Source organism: Pestalotiopsis fici, assembly GCF_000516985.1.
Source record: "Pestalotiopsis fici W106-1 unplaced genomic scaffold PFICI_Scf_4, whole genome shotgun sequence".
Taxonomy (NCBI): domain Eukaryota; kingdom Fungi; phylum Ascomycota; class Sordariomycetes; order Amphisphaeriales; family Sporocadaceae; genus Pestalotiopsis; species Pestalotiopsis fici.
Window position 1 is genome coordinate 3,403,470 of NW_006917094.1, and position 23,914 is coordinate 3,427,383.

General features: G+C 48.8%; 7 protein-coding genes across 7 annotated transcripts; 4 read left to right on the forward strand and 3 right to left on the reverse strand.

Moving 5' to 3' along the window:
- Window positions 1–645: 645 nt before the first annotated feature.
- PFICI_07015 (uncharacterized protein) lies at window positions 646–2,217 on the forward strand (the record flags this gene model as incomplete). Its single annotated transcript, XM_007835596.1, has 3 exons — window positions 646–678; window positions 754–1,266; window positions 1,321–2,217. The coding sequence occupies 3 exons, from the start codon at window positions 646–648 to the stop codon at window positions 2,215–2,217; spliced, it is 1,443 nt and encodes a 480-aa protein (XP_007833787.1).
- A 395-nt stretch (window positions 2,218–2,612) lies between these two features.
- On the reverse strand, window positions 2,613–3,416 carry PFICI_07016 (uncharacterized protein; the record flags this gene model as incomplete). Its single annotated transcript, XM_007835597.1, has 1 exon — window positions 2,613–3,416. The coding sequence occupies one exon, from the start codon at window positions 3,414–3,416 to the stop codon at window positions 2,613–2,615; it is 804 nt and encodes a 267-aa protein (XP_007833788.1).
- A 2,027-nt stretch (window positions 3,417–5,443) lies between these two features.
- On the forward strand, window positions 5,444–8,696 carry PFICI_07017 (Alpha-glucosidase; the record flags this gene model as incomplete). Its single annotated transcript, XM_007835598.1, has 6 exons — window positions 5,444–6,095; window positions 6,150–6,398; window positions 6,451–6,648; window positions 6,707–6,931; window positions 6,996–8,380; window positions 8,454–8,696. The coding sequence occupies 6 exons, from the start codon at window positions 5,444–5,446 to the stop codon at window positions 8,694–8,696; spliced, it is 2,952 nt and encodes a 983-aa protein (XP_007833789.1).
- Window positions 8,697–9,088: 392 nt separating this feature from the next.
- On the forward strand, window positions 9,089–9,775 carry PFICI_07018 (uncharacterized protein; the record flags this gene model as incomplete). Its single annotated transcript, XM_007835599.1, has 1 exon — window positions 9,089–9,775. One exon carries the CDS (start codon window positions 9,089–9,091, stop codon window positions 9,773–9,775), a length of 687 nt encoding a protein of 228 aa, XP_007833790.1.
- A 2,206-nt stretch (window positions 9,776–11,981) lies between these two features.
- Window positions 11,982–13,508, forward strand: PFICI_07019 (uncharacterized protein; the record flags this gene model as incomplete). The annotated part of the gene is made up of 1 exon (XM_007835600.1): window positions 11,982–13,508. The coding sequence occupies one exon, from the start codon at window positions 11,982–11,984 to the stop codon at window positions 13,506–13,508; it is 1,527 nt and encodes a 508-aa protein (XP_007833791.1).
- A 6,258-nt stretch (window positions 13,509–19,766) lies between these two features.
- On the reverse strand, window positions 19,767–20,289 carry PFICI_07020 (uncharacterized protein; the record flags this gene model as incomplete). Its single annotated transcript, XM_007835601.1, has 2 exons — window positions 19,767–20,071; window positions 20,178–20,289. 2 exons carry the CDS (start codon window positions 20,287–20,289, stop codon window positions 19,767–19,769), a joined length of 417 nt encoding a protein of 138 aa, XP_007833792.1.
- A 1,643-nt stretch (window positions 20,290–21,932) lies between these two features.
- Window positions 21,933–22,952, reverse strand: PFICI_07021 (uncharacterized protein; the record flags this gene model as incomplete). Its single annotated transcript, XM_007835602.1, has 6 exons — window positions 21,933–22,088; window positions 22,170–22,313; window positions 22,418–22,462; window positions 22,534–22,695; window positions 22,759–22,858; window positions 22,915–22,952. 6 exons carry the CDS (start codon window positions 22,950–22,952, stop codon window positions 21,933–21,935), a joined length of 645 nt encoding a protein of 214 aa, XP_007833793.1.
- Between the last annotated feature and the right edge of the window lie 962 nt (window positions 22,953–23,914).

Sequence of the window (23,914 nt, forward strand, 5' to 3'; positions counted from 1 at the left end):
TTTGCTGATGGTCATATCTCTAACCTAGGGGCTTACCTGCGCAAAGACGCTTCATGCAGTTTGCAGTCTCTTTGGCGGTAGCCGCTAATAAATTGAGGTACAATGCATGGACTGCTAAGGATCATATCAACTTTCGATTTCATCGAGAAGTCATGCTCTATGTTAAGAAAAAAAAAAAAAAAACACTGTTCCAAAAGGAACAACAATGAACCGTTTGCAAAAAATACCGATCTCGGGATTATTCTCAAGGCTGCAAGTCCACGTAATTGGATAGGTAGTTCCTGATGTATCTACTCCAATCAGTCTGGGACCCCCGTCGGCTGCTTGACCCCTGTTGGAGCATGTCGCGGAGAAGAAGCCTGGGGGCGGGACAGCATTGATTGATTGCATCATCCAGTCCAGTCAATGGTTCGACACGCGCCCGCGACTTTTGGACGAACCACAAAATAGAGCTAGGTAAAAGTGGAGAGAAAGATCACTGGCGGGCATGTGCTCACATTGCAGTTCTTATCGTCAATGCAATATTTACTATCTACAACTATATACAACTACCTACTCGGCCTTGAGCTGCCGGCATTCAAGCTGGGAATAGACTTTTCCTTCACTCATTCCCCAGCAAGCACTGCAGACTGATTAGGCGCCAAAATGTCTGCCGACGATCAACAGTTCCTAGACGTGGTAGGGCAAAACCAGAACCCCTCCGACCTGGCCTCGTGAAAGACCCTTGGAAAGCTGACTAGAATCCATTTGCAGCTCTCGTCCTTGCCCAACCAGATCCGCCGCTACTCGGGCGATGTGGCAGACTACGTTGACAAGAGCGTTGAGAAGGCCGCCGAGCAGGTCCGCGATAGTCTAGCATCTGCGCAATGGTTACCAGAATATATAAGACCGACGCCTCCATCACGGCCGGCGCCCGTGGCTATTGTGCCCTTGACGGTTTACGAGCGAGTGCATGGCTGGGTGGTGAGACACAAGATCCTGACCGGTATCGCCGTGGCCGGTGTTGGATACTTCACATATAAGGCAGTCAGAGCGAGCAAGACGATGCGCAAGTCGCGACGAGCAAAGCGAGCTCGAAACGGTGCCCGAACCGAGGTGGTGGTGATTGCTGGCTCCCCAACACTGCCACTCACCAAGTCTCTGGCGTTGGACCTGGAGAGGAGAGGCTTTATTGTTTATATTGTCTGCAGTAGCATGGATGAAGAGATGATGGTGCAAAACCTTTCGAGGCCAGACATTAAGCCGCTGAGCATCGATATCACAGATGTAAGAACCATTCCACGAGCCTTGGCATGGCCCAAAGACTGACACAAAATACAGCCACCGAGCGCAGGTTCTTCGATAGAGCGCTTTGCCTCATACTTGCAGACACCGCACGCAGCCGTACCAAAGGTGAAGCCAAACTACCTGACGCTCACCTCGGTCATCTTGATACCGTCGCTCAATTACCAGACGTCGCCCATCGCCACCATACCGCCATCGTCTTTCGCCGACCTTTTCAACACCCACCTCTTGCATCCCATCCTAACGATACAGTCGTTCTTACCGCTGCTCACATCGAGAATAACGCCGCCCGGCGAGGCACCAACGAGTCCCAAGGTCCTCGTCTTCACCCCTTCCATCATCTCGTCCATCAACCCGCCGTTCCACGCGCCCGAGGCCACCGTCTGCTCCGCTCTGTCCGCATTCACTGATGTCCTCACCGGAGAGCTCAGCCCACTAGCCATTCCCGTCACACATGTACAGCTGGGCACCTTTGACTTCGCCGGTTTCGTCCCCACCCGCCACTCCAATCTGTTGCCCGCCATGGAGACGACCAACTGGCCCGAATCAGCAAGGCACGTTTACGGAAAAAACTACGTCGCCCAGGCCACGTCGTCCATCTCCGCCGGCCGCATCCGAGGCCTGAGGGGAAGCTCGCTCCGCGGGCTGCATAATGCAGTATTCGACGTTATCGATGGATCCGACAAGAGCGGCGTGGTCCGGATCGGCCTCGGCGCCGGTCTGTACGGCTTCGTCGGGCGCTGGGCACCCCGAAGTCTCATCTCGTGGATGATGGGGATTCGCAGAGTGGACGAGCTGAGCGCGTGGTCGGATAGCTCGTACAACGGCAGCGGGAGCGAGCGGAGCCTCAGCGAGAATGGCGACGCCAGTGAGTTCATCGCTGTAGCGAGGGACGAGGAGGGAGGAGCCAATGTTTGGAAAGAGGATGTTTAGGCTGGATCTTGGAAGGATGAATGTATATATGCAGAAATGACAACCCCTATCATGATTAGAAAGGCTCACGACTCTGGCGATATCCAAATTGACAAAATATACAGTCATATACAAAATGAATTCATCAAGCAGAAAACGCATTGGTGATAGACTTGAAATCTCTTTGGGTATCATTTCCTCTAATTTTACATATTTTGGCAGATATTGGCCAGTAATGCAAGCCAACCACGCAAGAGCAGCGGCGCAAACCGCGCGCCCTCTTTTAAGCACCCTCATGCTTATTTTCCTGTACCTCATCCACATGGTTGATGATCTTAAGCTTACTTCGCCTATTGTCCTTTTCTTGTTGTATTTTACCTCCTGCCTCACGGCGCCTAGGAGTAGTTGTCACGTCCTTAGCGATGACCTCGGCCCCTACCAAAGCCTCTTCCCCTGGGTTTCCAACCGCCACGGCCCCTACCGCCACGGAAGCCTCTGCCGTCGTCCTTGTCATCCCGGTCACCTCTGCGGAACCCACCATCATCGTCCCCGCCGGCAGCAAAGGCCTGCTCCTCACGCTCCCGCCTGGCGGCCTCGTCCTCGGCCGCCTTTTCGCTTTTGGGAACAGGTCGCTCGAGGTTCTTGCTCCAGCGCGCGTGGGCGCCCTCGGTGCACTGCTTGCCGTCGGGGCAGAAGCCGGCGAGGTAGTAAGGGCAGAGGGTGCGGCGGACGTGCTTCTTGCTGCAGTTGGGGCCGAGGGGGCAGAAGCCCATGTCGTAGTGCGGGCAGGGCGGGAGCTTGCTCTGGGGGTCAATGTGCAGGTAGAGGCACTCGTCGCCGTTGGAGCAGTAACCGTTGCGCACAAAGAAGTTGCACTCGGGCATCTTGCGCAGGTTGTACTCGTGCAAGAACTCGCACGACTCGCCCTTTTTGCACAGCGCGCGCAGCCAGTGCTTGCATACGAGGCTGTTGTACGAGGCGTTGGTGCTTGACGCCGCGTTGGGCGCCTCGTGCCGGTCTGGGCAGTCGGTCCCCAGTGGGCAGGCCCCCGTCGCTGCAAAGGCTTTGCATACCGGTCTATTTGGTGCCAGGCCGTGGCCGTACGTCTTGCGTAGGAAGGGACTGAATGTGAATGTGTAGGTGGGTGCTCTGTGCTCGAGGATCTGTTGCGCCAGCTCCTTAGGCGTGGACGCCGCTGTGGTTGAGGTCGCAGTCGCCATGACGACGATGATCTAGGTTTGATGTGACAATGCCCAGTATTTATATGATAACTAGCGTCTTGATATTAAGCGATTGAGAGAGTCGTAAACTCGTGCGTGTCGTTGTCGTCGTTTTGGTTCTTTGGGATTTTATGGTTTGGAGAGAATGATGTTAAATGTATTACTTGATTACAAAATTCCACCGCTAAGTCAGTCCTGCAATGGAGCATTGATCGAAAGCTCTAGTGGGGCTGACGCATCGGCGGTCGGTAAGCTCAAGGCGCGTCTTCCGTTGGCTCGGTACTCTGTACCTGATATTATTAACCTATGAGTCAAGAAGAAGAAAAAAAATCGCAGTCTTCAGGACCACGAACGCACTTTCAATTCATCAATTTGGATTGCTCAATGATCCTCTGAATATTTCAATATAAGCAGATCATTAAAAAGGATATGCTTTACAGAGTACATAGCCTGTAGATGGATCCAATCACTGGGAAGCTAGCGTGTGCAGTACTTGATGGTACTACTGGATAGGTATTCTTTGTTCTTTGCAAGCTCTCTAATTTATTAATACTTGTAGGTAGCATATACGATACTTAATTATAATGACAGAGGGGGTGCACGCTCCGTACAGTTGAATTCCGGGGTTGAGTATGATGAAACGTATTTCGATTGCAAACCTAGGTATTTATCAAGATTAGCTAATCGAGGTATGTATGATTGACTCAATGATTCGGCATTGCGAACTCGATCAATTTTAGACTTCTGACGGGAGCTCCATCTAGGCTAGTGTAAATGGAATAGTCAGAGCGATGCCGCCAACACATTGCAACTGACCTCTACTTGGATTGTAGAGTCTGTCCCCTTACAGAAGGCCTCGTTCGGTTGAAGTTAAGCTTGATTCTAGTGCCAAAACTACCCCAAAAGCTCCCCCGCAAAAGCCACTGGAAGCGTGTGGGCCCAGATCTGCATGACGACCAGGTTCTCTATATTACCACCGCACATTTCCCCGGACGCTCCATGCCCAGTTTCTGCGAGGACAAATGCGAACAACGTGCCGGCCTCGTCACTAGGCCATGATCTGAACTAAGGAAACAGACAGACTCGAAAACTCCGACACCCATGTCTGCTGTCCCATTGGCTCGTAGGCCACCTCGGTGCGAGGTCTGGGATCTTGCACGGGGAGAGGGCCCATACTGGAGTAGGTATGTAGCCCGCTTGTTGGCAGAGTCCCGTCTGGTGCATCCCGAGAACGCCGTCAGAGGTACACAATCTCTTCAAGGCATTGGCTTTCATTCTGTCTTGTATCAGGCAGAAGACAGTGAGCAAAGTCATGCCGAAAGTCTATCTCATTGAATACTGCCCCCCTCTCATAGCTTTGGCGATACCCATGTGTATAGGAACAACGGCCCAGCCACCGCAACTTTCAACCTTGTCTTGTCTTGCCTAGCCAACTCAACTCCCTTGCTGCATTGACCATTGATACTCCCGGTTTCTTCTCACCTCTCTGCATACCTCTTGTCATCGCTGCGCAGTCTTCCCCCGCAATAAGTTCGCTTCCCCGAGGGGAACCCCTCGAATAACGCCGAAGAGCCTCCAGATTCGCTGCAAGCCACTCCGCGCCAACCTACCGGAACCAGCAAGAACCACGCCGTTGTCTGTAGCCGTCGATCCTTGACATCAGTTGCGACCCGGTCGGGTACGGCCCAAGCATCCTGGTCGACCCTTTAGTTGTAGTCGTTATTGTCGGGCGGAACTAGAGCTAGAACATATCCATTCCCGATGCCCATTGCATCTGTATCATCGTGAACATGATGCAAGAGCCATCATGGATGAGCGCGGCCATGCAGCCGGGCCAGGAGAATGGTACCATACTGTCCTCGCCCGTGACCTGCATCACATGGTTCTGGGAGCCCGTCCTTTCCTCATATCAGCTCTTCTATAAAGCATTGGATCCCACCTCTCGTTTAATCTTCTCCTCTAGCACCCTTTGTACTTTCGTGTTAGTCACTCGGCACTTCTACTTTCGGTACCAGAGAGGGCACAAGATGGCTCGCTCCATGCTCGCCCTATCGGCGGCGTATGTACTTGGATTACTTGCTCTTGTGCAGTCTCAGACCTCAACCACAACATCCCCGGGTGCCGTCTTTACAATACCTGCTTCTGCAGATGAAGGCCAGCCTCTGATACCAAACATTATAGACCCACAAGCGGTCGACCCTCAATCTGTCTGTCCTGGCTACACGGCTTCAAATGTTGTCGAAACAGCCAATGGAATCACTGCAGATTTGACCCTGGCTGGATCTGCCTGCAATGTATACGGCAACGACATTGAGGATCTCACTCTTACAGTCGAGTATCAGGATGTCGATCGCTTGCATGTGGAGATCCAGCCCAGATACATTGGTCAAGAGAATAGCACCTGGTTCATCCTGCCTGAAGAAATTCTTCCTAAGCCTGGGATTGACACCGACGGATGTGCTTCTAAGAGTGACTTGTATTTTACTTGGAGCAATGATCCAACATTCTCTTTCACTGTTACGCGCAACAGTACAGGAGATGTTCTCTTCAGCACCGAAGGGACCAAGCTGGTCTATGAGGATCAATTCATTGAGTTCAAGACTGGGCTTCCAGAAGACTACAATCTTTACGGTCTTGGAGAGGTCATGCACGGCTTGAGGCTCGGAAATAATCTCACGAGTAAGTTCGAATGACACTTGACTTTACGTTCTTTCGGATTCTAATATTATCTAGGGACTCTTTTCGCAGCAGATGTTGGCGACAACCTTGATGCCAATATCTACGGACACCACCCTGTTTATTATGACACCCGGTATTTTGAGGCAGACAACGCTGGACAACTAACCTACGCTACCAATACCAATGACACGTCCAAAACTTACAAGTCTTACACTCATGGTGTTTTCCAACGCAATGCTCACAGCCAGGAAATCCTGTTAGAGGCGCCCGGCATTACGTGGAGAGCGCTTGGTGGAGAGATTGGTAAGTAGGGCAGCCATGACTGAGACAGCTCCTGCTAACCAAAGTCACTTAGATCTCTATTTCTTCCAGGGACCTACCCAAGACGCTGTCACCAAGTCTTACCAAAACAGCATCATCGGACTGCCAGCTTTCCAACAGTGGTGGACTTTTGGCTATCACCAGTGCCGATGGGGTTACAACAACTGGACGGAGCTTCAAGAAGTCGTTGACAATTTTGCCAAATTTGAAATTCCGCTTGAAACTATATGGAGTAAGTTGTGATCTATGTATCTACTGAGTTGGCCCGATATTGACCACAAGAAATACAGATGATATTGATTACATGAACCAATACCGGGACTTTGACAACGATGCGATTCGTTACCCGTATGATGAGGGCGCTGAATTTCTCGAGAGACTTCACGCCAACAACCAGCACTACGTACCTATCGTAGATTCGGCAATCTACTCCCCCAATCCAGAGACTGAGCAAGGACAATATCCCATCTATGACCGAGGTGTTGAGCAGGATGCCTTCCTCTTGAATCCCGATGGTAAGTCAACACTCGGCCAGTCATGAAGGGACCGGAACTTTCCCAGACACTGACACGGAAATAGGTTCATTATACGTAGGAGCCGTTTGGCCTGGTTACACGGTGTTCCCTGATTGGATCGGTTCCATCTTTAATGGTACTGGCGCAAACAAGTGGTGGGCCTCGGAGTTCACAACTTGGTACGAGAAGGTCAAGTTCGACGGTATCTGGATCGACATGTCAGAAGTCTCCAGTTTCTGTGTTGGCAGCTGTGGAAGTGCCAACTTGACTCTCAACCCTGCCCATCCCCCTTTTCTGCTTCCTGGCGAGCCTGGCAACCTGGTCACCACTTACCCAGAGGGATTCAATCTGACCAACGGTACTGAGGTGACCACAACATCGACCTCTACAGTAGCCGAGGCCACCACGACATCGTCTTCTACTTCGACCTCTTATCTCCGCACAACACCTACACCTGGAGTGCGAAACATCAACTACCCGCCATACACAATCAACAACTTTCAAGGAGTTGACTTGGCCGTCCACGCTGTCAGTCCCAACGCAACGCATCATGGTGGCACCCTTGAATACGACTTCCACAACGTCTATGGCCACCAGATTCTGAACGCCACCTACCACGCTCTCCTCGAGGTATTCCCAGGCAAGCGCCCCTTCATCATTGGACGATCTCAGTTCGCCGGTTCCGGAAAATGGGCAGGTCATTGGGGAGGCGACAACAACTCTCTCTGGGCCTACATGTTCTTTTCCATTCCCCAGGCATTGTCGTATTCCCTGTTTGGATTTCCCATGTTTGGCGTTGATACCTGCGGTTTTGGCGGCAACACGGATATGGAGCTCTGCGCTCGATGGATGCAGCTCTCGGCCTTCTTCCCTTTCTACCGCAACCACAATGTCTTATCTGCCCTGCCGCAGGAGCCCTATCGATGGTCTGCCGTGGCTGATGCTTCCAAGGTGGCCATGAAGATTCGGTATGCACTATTACCTTACCTGTATACCACTTTCTATCTCAGCCACTCAACCGGCTCTACGACTTTACGCGCGCTCGCCTGGGACTTTCCCGACGAGCCTTGGTTGGCCGCCGCTGACCGCCAGTTCCTCCTCGGCGACGCCATTCTCGTCACGCCTTGCTTGGTCCAGGGTGCCGACACGGTAGACGGAGTCTTTCCTGGCGTCGGATCGGGTACGATCTGGTATGACTGGTACAACCAAACCGCCGTCACGGGTGTTGCCGCCGGCCAAAACGTTACGATTGCGGCTCCTCTGGGACACATTCCCGTTTATGTCAAGGGCGGCAAGGTCGTGCCACTACAGGAGCCGGCCCTGACTACGGCAGATGTGAGGAAGAGCCCGTACAGCCTCCTCGTTGCACTCGATGGAGAAGGCAAGGCGTCTGGTGGGTTGTACATTGATGATGGCGAAAGCCTCGAGACGGAGAGCACTTGGATCGACGTAAGTTTTTTGAATTATGCCGCCTTATCGCGGTTAACTTTGGTGAGATTTGAATCTGACATAGACTTCTTAGTTCGAGGCTACCTCTAGCAGCCTCGAGGCCAGCCCCAGCGGTAGCTTTGCCGAGACCAATGCCCTCGCCAACGTCACTGTCTTGGGTGTACAGGGCAACCCGGCGACAGTGCAGCTCAACGGTGAGGATGTCGGATCCTTGTTTGCATTCGACGCCGAATCTCAGAAACTCAGCATCACGGGCCTGGATCAGCTGACCCAGGAGGGGGCCTGGGCAAGGGAGTGGACTTTGACCTGGTCGTAGATAATAGTCATCTGAATAATTTTTGCATCTTTGAAATGTGATTCAAGTTGGCTCGAGTCGACGGATTGTTAATCGCTTGAATTTCGTTCTAAACTTTAAATTTTAAAGTACAAGCTGATATAAATTGCCTGCCGTTGCCGTGATCGGGCGCACCCTGCTGCCTGACATCGCGCTATGCTATAGAAGACGGACCCACGCAATCCAATAAGCGGCGGTGTCATCAAAGTCGTAGGACTTCCGCTTGAAACAAACTTACTGCATGCAGTATTTGGGTTCCATTCTTCTCCAGGTTGAAGAATTTCTCATCTTTTTTTCCTCCTTCTTTCTCCTTCTTCTAATAGTACGTCATTTTCTTGCGAGCTTTACACCGCCAATAACTTCCGCAACTGATCATGAAAACGATCGGGATAATTGGCGGCCTTGGATGGCCAAGTACTGCGATATACTACCAGGAAATCAATAAGCGTATCGGCGCCCATTTGGGCGGCAACCACTGTGCCAAGCTTATCGTTATACAAGCCGATCTGGAGGAGATACTCGAACTAGAAGGAGCCAACGAATGGAGCAGAATTGGACAGCTTATGGTCGATATGGCTGAGCGACTTAAAGCTGCGGGGGCCGACTTTTTCCTGCTTGCTTGCAACACCATGCACAAATCCCTGGTGCCTTTCAAGCACACTTTGCCATTGCCATTTCTTGACATAGTGGATACAGCCGCAAAGAAGGCCATTGCTTACCAGAAAGTCGCTCTGATCGGCAGCAAGCCTACCATGACGGATAACTATTTTCTTGGGCCACTTATCACGGAATATGGACTGAAAGTCCTTGTCCCGCCAGTGGCGCAGCAAGACGCGATCCAGACGGCGCTTCACGGGGAATTGGTGAAAGGGCTTGTCTTGGAATCGACCAAAATGATGTTCGCAAAAGTCGTCGCAGATTTGATTGATCGTGGTGCAGAGCTTATCATACTGGGATGTACAGAGTTTGGAATGCTTCTCCAGCAGACGGACATCTCTGTTCCAGTGCTCGAGACACTGGCTGCTCATGTTGAGGCTGCGGTAGATTTCGCAGTCAATTGATACGCGCATTAGGATAGCCGAAACTTTTGGAACAATACAATGACATGGGACCCATTACATGGTATTATTAAACAATACGAACATCCAGTACCCCTTGCATTCCGGCCACCTGGAGCAGGATAATGTTATTCCAGTCAATCCCCCTAATTTGTGTTTACTGTTGACGAGGTTTGAGACTTGAGAGTGCAGAAGGGTCGAAAACAGGTCTAGGTGAAGAGGGAAGGTATATCAATAAAGCGCCCATTGATACACTCAGAACAGCGAAGCTGTTATAGTTTACAAGCCATTCAAATGAGCCAGTGACGGTTCTCCGTAACAGTTTTGTTCCATGTTCCATTCCCTTATTCGAGGAGCTCGGCGATGTCTAAAGTGCGGGCAATGATACAACCTTGCTTGAGTCCCTCCAAGCAATGCCTCTTGGCTTACTAGCTAAGCCGGGAAGTGGACGCCATCTGCCTTTGGAAAGCTGCCCGCCTGGGTCTCTTTCAGTTAAAGAGATTTCATCTTCACCCCAACAAATATATTTGTCTGGCTGCCACATGGCGAGCCAAAACCTTTCCATTAAGAATCCTGTCTCTGGATTCACATGCTCCATAGATCCAAGGAACATGGAATTGAGCAAATCTTGATAGAAGTCCTTTGATAGGTTATGGATCAGCTCTCGTGGGACAGCAAAAACAGCCCCGGAGACATATCCAACACTCAAGGGGATTCTGCCTTTCCCAAAGAACTGAGCAAAATAAGTAGCCGGTGTCTGTGCTGCGTGTCTCATTTCCATAGAGGCCCATTTCGCGAGGCAAGGGTGTGAAGACCACTGGATCCCAGTCCATTCATCGAAACAGACGAGCTCAGACGAAACGGTGTCGGCTGAAGGAAACGTTATAATCTCCCTCTTGTTGTGATTGAGACATATATCTCGGATCTGTTCAATGGATAACGCTACATGATCTTCGATGTGCCCTTGTACGAAAAGGACAACATCTGCAAGGTCGTGGTAGCATGAAATAATATGTTGAAGGTATGTATGGCCCTCCCGGCCAATATTTGGAAGTGGTAAGAATTTGAAGGGCTTAGAGGTTGTTGGTATATCCCCCTTTGAATAGATAGTACAGTCCTCGGATACAGGATTGAGCCACTTTAGGTCCTCGTTGTAATGTGCGACCACAATTTCAAATCGTCGATTTGCCATTGCTGATGTGGAAAGCAAAGTTGTTGTGTTAGTCCCTCCATCTTGGTTATTTTCTGAGAGGGAACGGGTCTGTAATAACCTTTTTGTATTCAACGCCTCGGTGTAGCTTCTTCATATCGTATCAGTATTGATTATTAACCACGCCGCCAGAGCCTTGAAATTACCGTTAGATACCGGTATATTGATCCGTATTATCTTCAATCTATAATAAAAAAAAATGCACTTTCCTCTTCGTCCAGCCAAGATATGAAGGGGGCGATGCATGCTGAGCCTTTCGAGTCGTTACGTCCCCTGGGTCTTCACGCAGGACTAGAATGTGTTACAGAGGCATTTTTTAGAATGTAAGACAAGCTTTGGTTACCTCTTCAGCTCCTGCATGAAGCCCAATTCGGATCTCGAGCACTACTCGGCCATTCGCGTTTACAAGACCATGTGGAAGTTCACCGAAACATCACCTACAGCTCCCCGCAAATTGGTTGAGGGTAGCCACTCAGATGTCGACCCTATCTGCAACTGGTAATTCCGACAGCATTTCTTGAGCAAGTCCGAAGATCGGCTAACGCATGGAGGCGTTTTCAAAATCATTATTTCCATTTTGCTCCTTGCCTAGTGCTAACGTGGATGATTCTGAACCTATGAAGCTATAGTACTGGAGGTCTCAAAATCAAGGCAGACTGCCTTGCATCAGACTTTTCGCCCTAGTCGTCAAGGTTGTTTTGTAAGTGTATTGGATGGATTACGCAGACAACTACCGTAATGGGTAGCACCGTTCAAATGCATACAGCCTCGTGTTTTCAATATGTCATCTGAGATCAGCGGAAATGATGACAGCCTACCTAATGGTCATTAACCCGATGGTTTCCGCTTAAAGCGAATTCATTTGAACTTTCTGAATAAATGGGCCTTGGATGTCGTCGAAGGTTGATAACACCTTGGTATTTGTGTAACTCACCTTCTTAACCCTTCTCGTTTTGATATCCCAATATGCAGCACTTATAAGCAGCACGTGTATTTACAATGGTTCTTGCTGGTTCAAATTTGTATGCCGCTCATCCTTTAGATCCCACAAAGCAAAATATTCGAACACTACTGCTGTGCCCGGGAACTGATGGCCAGCAGATATTCTTGGAAATTCAAGTCACTGATCTTGATGTCCCATCTCCGGATTACATAGCGCTATCCTATGTTTGGGGAGTCAGTATTGCATTGGAAAAGGTCAGTCTTGCTGGTCAAGAAATCCCGGTCACTGAAAATTTGTTGAGCTGTCTTCGTCACTTGCGACACCGGGATGATGCTCTGAAGATCTGGGTTGATGCCATCTGCATTAACCAGAATGACCTCGAGGAGAAGTCGAATCAGGTTGCCATGATGGGCTACATATATTCGAGATGTTTAGCCGTGTACTGTTGGCTTGGAGCACCTACCGATCCCATGGCCGCTGAAGTTGATCCTTTCCAGATCCTTCGACACTTCGCGGAGGACAAACACTATCATCAGCTTCCTGGCTTCTCCGTTGATGAAGAGACTTTTGTTCGCTTCGAAGAAAACCACGAGTTCACTTCAAATTGGAGAGGTTTTCTTGCGGTCGCCGAGAGTCCTTATTGGACTCGGAGTTGGACTGTCCAGGAGCTCATACTGCCAAACGCATCTGTCGTCTGTTATGGCTACTGGAGAATATCGTTCGAAACCTTGATTCTTGCTCGAAGGCTACGAAACGCACACCTTTGGCATCGTGAAGACCATTGTTGCGACAAGAGCTACCAAGCATTTCCAGCATCCTTCAAGAAGCCTTTTGATATATTTCTAGGTCAAGTCGAATGGATAGAGAGGTTTCGACAGATTCACTTACCTGAGGATCACCCATTATCTTCGAAAGGTCAACCACGAACCTACCCCGATATTGATTATCGACCTTTCAGCGAACTTCAGGTGACCTTCTCTCACAGGCTTTGCAGTGAACCTCGAGACAAGGTTTTCTCGCTTCTTGCGATGGCTGAAACGGCCAATCTAAGGAATTATCGACCTGATTATACCAAAGATCTGAATACTACCTATCAAGAAGCCTTTCAGCTGATGCTTGAAGAACTTGAAAATGACTTCCGGTGTATGATAGGTCCGACGTTTGCTTCACAAAATCCTCGTCTTCCATCTTGGGTCCCGGACCTCTCTCACCATACTCCCATTGGAGATGTCGAATTCATCCTTCGGCGAATTTTACTGTCTTCCTTGTACAAAGCATCAGACAAACAAATCGGAACCTTTGGACAGGGTCATGCATCAGAGCTTCACGTGGCGGGATTCCAAGCAGACACGGTTGCTACTATCGGCCCCCTTTTGGAATTGGATTCAACATCTCTACCACGCGTATTGGCAGACTGGAGAGCCTTATGCGAGAATGTTATGGGTTCATCTGCGGACAACGACGCTATTCGTACTCTTATGTCTCGAGTTATGTGTGCCTCAACCGTGGACGATGGTACGCCATTGTATGGACACTACCGTGGTTGGCGGCGATATCGGGCGACCGACACCCCATCCCCTTAGCATGGCAAAAATTCATGGAAGGAGACATGTGGGCACTAAATGAAGCCTATAGAGGAACGATGGAGTCTAACTCCAGCCGCCGCCGTCTGTTTACAACAGAAATCGGGAGAGTCGGCCTTTGTTACGAGCATGTCAAGTCTGGCGATCAGGTTTGGGTGCTCAAGGGTTCCGATTTGCCCTTCATACTAAGAAACATCTCAACGAGGCATACGACTACGCAATCTCATCGCTTCATTGGAGATTGCTTTCTGGACGGCATTATGGATGGAGAGACAGTCACAGGCACCACACAGTGGACTTCATTAACTCTGGTCTAGACCTTAGACTCTCAAGCATCATCACTAAGAAAGTACAACATAAGTAGGCATCAAGCCGAGATCTTCGCCTCCCTACCGCCGTCTCAGTCTGCACACGTGTGTGTGATGATCTAGTTATCGGTACCTGGTTGCTTTATGTAGGGCTGCTGCTACATCATCCCCTGTAAACCATCCACCAAGAATTTTATTACCCAGAAATCGTTTGAGAGCCAAAGACAGTTTAATTGAATTATATAATCTGACTCGAAAGGCGCGAGACCGCAAATGCCATTATTCCAACACACGCCAATATTGCAGACCTAATTTTCAAGCGTAAAAGAAATAATTGAACTGAAATCATGTTTGCATAAACACGTACCCGTTCCAAAATTTACTGTCTGGATAGCAGCACGTTGTGGACTCTTGATACGAGTTCTAGGAATAGTCAATAGATGTACTGATTATTGTGAAAGCACAACCATACCATATGTTTTTTCCACATATAAAAATGTAGCGGAAAACTTTTTAAGGGTGACCAAAGCGGACTCCAATGCCCGAACGCATTGACCTTTCCACTCATTATGCTGCGAATGACGTGACCGACTTTGATCCAAGTGGCTGAAATAAATCATCAAGAGGGTGTATGCACACTGAACCGTAGAGCAGAAGAAGTATGGGACTAAGCGACAAAATTGTAAGCAATAAAATCCTCGATATTATGTAACATTATGATTAACTCACCATGGACATTGTCTCGCAGGGTCGCGAGATGGGTGTTGATTTCCAAGGCACAGTCTAGGCAGACCTGACGTGACTTGGATTCCGAGAACGGGAACAGTGAGGGAACGCCGCTTGAAGAACTTGTCTCATCATTGCCCGGCCAGGCAAAGGCTAAGGAGGGAATGAATGCACCAGTATCACTGTGTTCCTCGGGCAGATGCTCAAACTGTTCCAACAGGCCATGGGAACCCATAAAGGCACAGTATCTATGAACTTTGATTTTTGCACTTGAAAGTATGATCATTAGCTTTCTGAAAACGATGGCAACATGGTATCGTTTCCTTGTACACACCTTGCGAGTCTGACACTGGTGACTTTTTGCAGAGTACGCTGACTTTTAGACTCGGCATCATCTTCTCTGCTTGTTTGGGGTGCCTGTGCTGAATTTGTATCCAAGCTATAATGATATGCCATTTGCGCGTCGACGATATCATTGAGTAATGCTGCACCCTCGTGAAAGCCAGATATAGAGGACGGCTGGTCGCACCCTTTGACTAGGGCAACGAGATATAAAGTTGCAGCCAATAACGTTTCTTCTGCACGTATATAAATTTCCCAGACCTGATGTATTCGTCAGACCCAGGAGCGAGAATATATAGTAAACTGAAATGGGGATTTCTGACTTTCTGAGAGCCGCAGCTGCTAGGATATGGCGTTCTGAGTATCGAGCGATCTATGCTTTTTGGAGCCTGAACATGTTATTTTGGTGAGCCCGGGTTTCCACTCAAGTAGAATAAAGCTATACAAACCTTGCAATTCACAATGCACGCATTGCAATAGGAAAGATACTTGAAGCAGGGAAAGTCAGCCAGAGAAAATATGTGACAAATTGTGGGGACAAGTCAACATACCGACATCCACCAAGCTCGCCTTATGGCTTCAGCAGCCGGGTCTTCTCCTTCATACTGATGCAACGATAGCTGCATTGAAACGTCCAAGGCCCGCTCGGCGATCTGCAGCATTCTCGGCAGGTTTCCGTTGCACAAATAATCCTGTACACTCAGCATGCACAAGGCTAATGGGATCTCGAGCTTGTCCGGAACGCGAGGATGAAGCCATGGCTCGTTGCCATTTACACTTTCGTGTATTACAGAAGCTGACTGCATCACATGGGAATGCTTTTCGATGCTCTCCAAGGCACATCCGGCGAGGGATTGGCTCAGTTTGCAGCGCGTCTCTTGGGTTTCTTCTTCTCCCACCACGACTCCTTCATCGGATCGTGGGAAGAGAACAAGCAGAGACAATAACGCTAGTACCAATGGCGAAGTTGGTTGGTAGTCCGCGAAAAGGTTCTCAACATTTGGCGGTGAAGTTGATAATGGCGGGACTTCTTGTACAAGGCTCGTCGCCTTATGCTTCCTCTCTGGGGGTGGGAGAATCGGAAACGATGGATGTATGAAGGTGTAGTACGCCTCAATACTTTACAAGATACCGTCAGAACAGGTTTACTGGAAATGAAGTTTGAGGCTTACACATCTTCGTTTCTCTAATATGGCCGGAGAGCATACATATTCCCATTTACCGGCATGGATGAGGTAGCATCCACGTCGAGGGCATACGCTTGCGGGTATGAAGGTGTTGCGAAAAGATCGGCAAAGAATTCGTCAAGGTCTGGATTCCACGTTTCATCGAAGTGAAAGTTTGGCGGGTCACTGTCAACGTAGAGAGCAGGCAAGATGTTGACTGGCGAGGGGTCGAAATCAATGTGATCCATGACATCAGCTTCATAAGCTCCGGTGTCGTGAGCAGGAGGCCTACGCCTTGCCAGACCACGCCGACTCTGACCATAGGTACACGCCAAGCCTCTGGCATTGCACTTTATACAATCAGAATGATAATTTTAAAAGGCCGGGTAGGAAGATATGGTGGTGATTACCCGATAGCACGGTTGTGTACCGCTACATCGAACACGGGAGCCTCGGCTTATAGGATATGATCGCTGTTAGCCATCTTTTTTGTAGCTCCAACAACATGCGAAGAAATAGAAAATACATGTAAGTGTATAAAATGCAAGATAGAGGTTGTTAGAGGAATACGTACCAGGTCATGCAAGCTAGCTTGACGGGTGGCTTTGCAAATTTCTTCCGGACCGGCGATGGTGTAACCTGGTGATGTTCCGCATCTTCTCCTGCTGGCATTGGAGGCATTATTGGACTTGGTGACTTCGACGCTTTGATCAAAGAAGATGACAGGCTTAATTGGAAGCAATTATGAGATATCAGGACATGTTATGAGACCATACCCTGGGAAACCTTGGAGTGGGATGATAACTAAGCAGTGGAGCTGGAACGATCCGTGACAACCTATGTCGTAGGGTATACCAGATAAGCAGGACGGTGGGTCATTCTCAATTCACGTCGTCCGGTCACTGATGTAGGTATAGTTGATAAGTTGGCAATACGTTACCTGGTTCTGTTTAAATTTCATGTATGCTTGTTGGCGAATCGCTCTGCAACTCGCGTCCTTGATCACATGATCTAGCGGCCAACTCTTAGGCGCTCCAGTGCTTGATGGTCAATTACCTCAGGCACCCCATCGGCCCCCGGGCACAGACAGTATGCACTGGACAAGCGTTTTTCACCGCCCTAGGTCACACTAATAGCTCTGCAACGTACCACGAAATACCGCACCTGGTAGTAAATACATCCGTTGGACAGTCTCACCAGGATTGGCAGGCGATGCAGAACAGCGACTTCTCGCAGCTCGTGAGCGAACGAGAGGAAGAACAAGAACAAGATGGAGGAAGAGACGACCAGACTGTGGCATCTCTTCCTTTACCACCGGAATATTCTCAAATATGTTGGCTCACCATTGATTTCGTTTCGCAGGCAATGTGCCACCATCTCGTGGGGGCAATGGTCTAGGTTAGGAGCTAACAACATCCGTCTTCCGACTTGCAGATTCTCGATTTCGCAACAAGGCCAATGCCGATCCATTACAAGACTTTCACAGTTTTCTCCAGAGCTCGCGGCTCAAAGATGATCTTTTCCGCCCGCTGACGACAAATGGGACTTCGCAGCATGACAATGTCTCGCGATCAACCTACCAACTTGAAAGAGCGAGGGAACGTCATACTTGGTTTGGTATCACAAAGGACCACCTCACATGTCTTCAACTTCTGCTACCAGATTTCAATCTGCCACCTCAGCAGGTGCTGGACAGATATCTCGAGGCTTCCCATGGAATTCTGACCAATCGATTTCTCTTTTGCCTTGGTTCAGCTTCGACCTCTCAAGGCCGCCTGGCTACGCAGCTCTGCCTGCTCTCCCTTGGAGCAGAAGCTTTATACGAAGAAGAGGCGGCCATGAAACTCCACAACGCCAGCAGAGTTGTAGTTTTTGACATGCTGCAACGTGTTGAGAACAGGAACAACAAGATCAGCAACGTGGATAATCAACAACTAGAGTATGGACATATTCTCTTATCCTTGTCCCCCAAAACGACGATTTGATATCGTGCCCGTATTAATCCATGACAAAACCATTGCACACTTACTCAACTCGACGTTTCTGTAGGGTTTACTTAGAGGCGCTCTGCGCTCTAATTCTTATTAGTGAATTCATTTATTTGAAGCAAGGCGATAATCTTCTTCGAGATACCTTGCTGATCCGCACCCACGCGGTCTTCTGCTTAGCTCGAATATCAGACGAGTGTACAACGTCTGACCACGACACCTTTCATGAGCCCAGCAGGGCTCCGTTTTCTCATCATGAAGATGCCCGTCGAATCATAACGCCACTAGCATTCTGCAAGCTTAATCTACACACAGTCCTTCTCGGTACCGACATCGCCATTATTATGTCTCCTGAGAAAGTCCGTCTTGTTAGCTATACGGCCTCAAGATCCCAGCCAGGCTGGAAAAATGTCGAGGGCTCCCGATTTGACAGCAAACTCCCGCCAACTCTAAGCGATGCCATGCACACACTTCTTGACGGCACTGTTCAACCATTAAATCAGTACTGGCTACGCGACAGGATCAACTTATACGTCGTAGTCACGTGGATACTATACTGTATTGAAATGGCCAAGTATTCACAAAAGGCAATGATCTTGACCCGTCAAAATGGACATGCGGAGCATCTTGCTTCTTTCGTGTAAAGTGCCTCTAGAATAATTGGTGTTCTACCGGGTCTTTTATGGCTTGAGGCTAACTCACAGCCAGGCTTGCTATCGATCGATGCGATGAAGCTTGGCGTCGCCTTGAGGTACAGCCTGCGGAAGATGGTTCCTGTGCTGTGTCCGCAAATTATATGGACTCGCTGATTGCTTTGGCACGCCTCCGACTCATCTTCGACATTGATAGCCACATAATCTTGCGAGCAAAATCACAGATGGAATCTGCTCAACAATTATACCACTTGCCCAGACCGAAGCGATCCCCGCGGTCGCTGCCTGTATTAATGTACTGTGTTCACGTTTTGGAGCAGCCATCTAAGCTGGGGATCATGCTGTACGCCCGCACGAGGCTGAGTACCTGGCCACTGGAGAGAATTATTGCTGTCTTTGAACGCATTGTCTTTCTCTCCAAATGGTTGCAAGAAATATCATGTTCTCTGAAAGAAGAGCCCATGACTTGTAAGTCACCCCTCTGGATACCAGAGGTCAACTTGTCCAGCAGATGATTGCACACAAGACTGTCTCTTTGGTCATGATTTGAGCCAGCAACCTGTGATTTCATGCTGACTTGACTTTCTCCCTAGCCTCTGAATCAGATATATATGAAAAGATACTGGCGCAAATTCAACTGGTGGATCTAGGCGTAGACGCGGCAATTACAGGTACAGTGACTACAACCTCAGCAGCTTCTCTCTCTGTCGCAATTGTTCGGGTGATGGCGCTCATGTTTGGCTATCCCACAAACAAGCCCTTCATCCGCCTTACTGCGGAGATTCTCGAGTGTTATGGCCATTTGTTGAAAGGGACGAGTATCTGAAAGTTGCCCCCAACAGAGATTGGACTTGCTATCACATTGTAATGCTGTATATTATTCGAACCCCGATTGTGAAGTGGTCGTTCATAATCTATTCCATGATTCATATGTTGAGATATTGTCAACTTTGCCGGACGTTGTGCTGAGTACAGGATTGCAATCAGTGACAATCAAGAGCAAGTACACTGCGCATCATCGAGCACATCCCAAATCTACAAGATCTCTCTCGATTATTTCGACTTCTGACCCAATCTACTTTCGATCGACGGGTGCGTGGGCACGAACCTCAATCTCGACCCGCATATCATCAAAAGCCAATCGCGGAACTCCCAGGCATGTCCACGTCGGTTGGTGGTTGGGGCAGTATTGCTTCAGACATGCCACCATGGTTTCCATGGCTTCTTGGTTGCAGGGGAGATGGTGCGAGCGCAGGAAAAAGACGTCCTCCCAGCCGCGACTGCCTGCCAGCTTGAGCGCGTGGTCCACATTGTCAAAGGCTTTTCTGATTTGTACCACGACGTTGGGGTCGATCTTGTCTGTTTCGCGGTCCCATCCTCCTACAGACGAGGCACATTAGAAGTGTCAGTGAGGAAAAAAGAGAAGAAGAAAAGAGATGCAAACACGGAACGGGGCTTCGAGATGGGTTATTGAGATGGTATTTACCTTGACCGGCGCACTCAATTATGTCTCCAACGCGCACAGCTTGGCTATACCAAAGGGTCTTTTGGGATCTTTGGCCGTAGCCCTCGTACGAGGTGTAAGTGAGATGAGACATGGTTCTTAGTCTGAAGAAGAGCAAATAAAAGAAAGGACTCGATAATAAAAAGTGTGTGTGTAGGTTGGGGATAACAAGTAGTATTATATAGATTAGAATATGGTACCACTGCTTAGGTAGGTGCAGTATAAAGAGACTACGGTAGCCCACTTCAACAAGAGCCCGAAGTCAGGGTAAACTACAAACGGTTTGTATGTGCGAAAGTCTTCGGGTTCAAAACAATACTCGACAAAGGCACCATGGCTTGCAGAAAATTCATGTACCTAAATTTGACAAACATCAGAGTATTGCGTTGAATCATGCTGTCGCTTGGGTAACACCAGCATCGGGATCTCCTGGACTGGATCCACCTTCGGGATCTTACTAACTGGACCCGTCGTCACCGACTAAACAAGACTTCGGGATTCGTGTGGATCCAGCCTACCATATTCCCATGCCGATGGGGATGTCCCTTTCGACCTTGGTGAGGCGAGGAAATGTCCGGCATTTCTGTGTTGTATGTAACCTTATTGCAATAGCCCCATGCTATTTCGCGGGTAATTTATCTTCAAGAAAAGAGAACCATTTCAATCGCACGCGCACACTGCAAACCAATTTTGTCAATCAATTCAGCTTGTTGATTTGTTTTCTCTACCAACTGAATCATATCTCTCTGCCTTCGAATAATCACCAAACCGCCAGCTCTCAACAGTAGAAAGGTCTAGCAAAGAATATAACCGGGTAGAAGTGGTGCTCTGTGGCAACAAGCACCACGGAACGGTGTAAGAATAAAAGGGTTATGTGCCGAGGGAATGTATACAGGTCAGGGTGTTCATTTTTCGTCGTCGCAAAGCCAGAAACTTTAGGGAATGTTTTCGGAAGAGCAGATGAACAAATGAATCGGAATCAATCGCCGCTTTTTCTTTTGCTCGCTTGCCCCAATCATCCGTCAGTCATTATACCATGTCATTCATGACGAGCCCATTTTTTCTTTTGTTTTTTCCGGTATCGGCCGATAAGTCGGGAGCTGCAGTCCTGATGGCCGTAATTTTCGTTTCTTCAAATAGAGGGAAAATCATCTGGACAAGATTCTCCTTGCCGTCAACTCAGGTTTGTTTGCATTTACTGCTTTCTGTAACCTGTGGGGTAGGTTCCCGAGGTGATTGTGATGGTGCTAGGAGGCGGGCAAGTTGCGTATCTATTTCAAATAAAGAGTCAGTAAAGATTTGATCCTCCAAGAGATGCAATATATATCTCTAGGAAATAGGGTATAGGAACTAACTTACCCTCCCTTCGCAGTCGTCGTAACAGTGGTGGGTACAGTCACCGTGGTAGGCACTGTCACGGTAGAAACCACAGGCTGGAGTTGGATCAAGTCAGCATAGATTCAAATAGTCGCAAGAGATGACCAGACTTTTTTTTTTTTTTTTTTTTTTTAAAAAAAAAAAGAGATAAAACTGCCGAGGCTATATATACTCACATAAGCACTGCTGGTGATTGTCACAGTCTTGGTCTCGGTGACCGGCTATGATTAATAGAGTTAGCATACTTGTTTAAAGTATACACCAAGGAGGTGTGAAGCTTGATGGCAAAATCCATCAGAGGAGGGACTTACGTAGCCAGCAGAGGTCACAGTGACAGTCTTGGTCTCAGTAACGGGCTATTTATGGCATTGTCAGCGGATCTCTGGAAACTGATGTAACTGATGCATATGAACATATCCGAATGACTTCGAATAGAGTCTGGGCAGCAAAATTATCGAGGGGGTTGCTTACATAACCGGCAGAAGTAATAGTCACGGTCTTGGTTTCAGTGACAGGCTGCAAATTAATTCGTTAGCATTCATCGGATTCCCAACCAAGCCTATCCCCAGGCCGCGCGCATGGTACAAAATCACTCACCTTGCCCGAGACAGTGACTGTGGTGGGAACTGTGACGGGAACTGTAATGGTCTTGTCATTCTCCTTGGTGACAGTGCTGGTGACATATCCTGTCTCTGTAACTGTCTTTCCAGGGCCAGTGACAGTCACGATGGACGTGACGGGCTGCAAGATCAACATTAGCGTCTCTGCACAGTCATGAGCGAACATGATTCTTGCAGCTGCATTGCAAGAGGACATTGGGAGGAGAACAACCAAGCATTACTTACAGCTCCAGTCTTGGTGACTGTGACGGTGTCGGTCTTGGTGACGGGCTGTATCTGTATTAGTTCAATGTGCTCTTGCCAACCATGATTTCCGATTACACTTAAAAGGACTGGCTTACGTAGCAATCGGCTGTCTTGGTAATGACTTGGGTCGTTCCAGGACCAGTGACAGTAACGGGATAGGTAATGGTAGTATCTTTTCCTGGCAGTGTAACAGTCTGCGTGGTACCTTTTCCAGTCACAGTTGAGACGACGGTTGAGAAGCTCGTCACAGTAATGGTCTGCGGAAGAGTCAGTCATTTGGACATGTTTCTGAAAAAGCATGGCAGTATGCCAAGGCATACCTTGGCAGTTCCGTATTGTTGGCTAGTGACGGTGACCGTCTTGGGGGCGCAAGTTCCGTAGCCATCATCACCAGGAACGGGACTGGCAGCAACAAGAGCGCTGTGTTCCACAAGTCAGTTGTATATCATGGTCATATCATGAAACGGCGGACATACCTCAAGGCGAGAATGAGAGATTGAGTCTTGAACATCATTTTGAAAATAAATTGGAAGGCTTGTCAATCACGATGACTGTCAAAAAGCGAAAGTTTTGCTGGTAGCGAAGGACGTAAAGGCTCTTGCTGAGTTGGCTTGAGATACTTGAATGGTCTTCGTTTTCGAGAGGATCTCAGCAGGACTTTATAGAAAATGCACCTGCCTCGATGTAGAGGAGTGGTCCATAGAGTCATTGTAAGGATTCTTCCACTTTGTCGCTACACTGACCACGAAAACGACCATACTCTGCTATGTCCACGATAATAGGCTGCATCATGCATCTCCGACCTTTCCGGCTCGGCGATCAACACTGAATTGAGAATGACATTACATGATGATCTGGTCGGAGTAGTTGTGGCCCGAGGTCTGCTAAGGAGGAATACTCAGCCAAGAGTACCAATACTGAACCAAGGGGATCTCGAATAACCGATCATCCAACCTCATCTCTACGGGTTCGGTGTCCAGGCATGACTGGGCCATTCAAGTCGCGTTACGCCAAAGTATGGTACCTCGTTTATACAGCTGCAGATCCCTGCATGCAACGTGGTCGTGCTACATCCGTTACAGGATTCAGGAAATGCTGCCTGGCCTGCGAGGACCGATCGGGCTACAGACAGACATGAATGAGCAAGGTTCAATAAGTTTATTCTGACCACATCAGATGCCTCCTGCTTCTCGAAACGTTCGGTGCAATTGCCTGCAGCCAGCAGCACCCGTTTGTTGCGGTTCCCATCGAGCACATGGTTCTAGCACGCCTGACCGTTGGAATGTTGATTTAAAGTTGTGGATTGCATACTTCATCTTTTGAAGAATGATGGATATGCTGACATCAGATTCTCACGTCTCCGGGGTAATGATGAGAGGTATTCAAGGTCCTGTAAGATACACGACGTCGAAATACTCGATTCCATTCAGCATTTCATAGCCCCAAAGTGTGGAGAAGGCCCGGGACGTGAGCCGT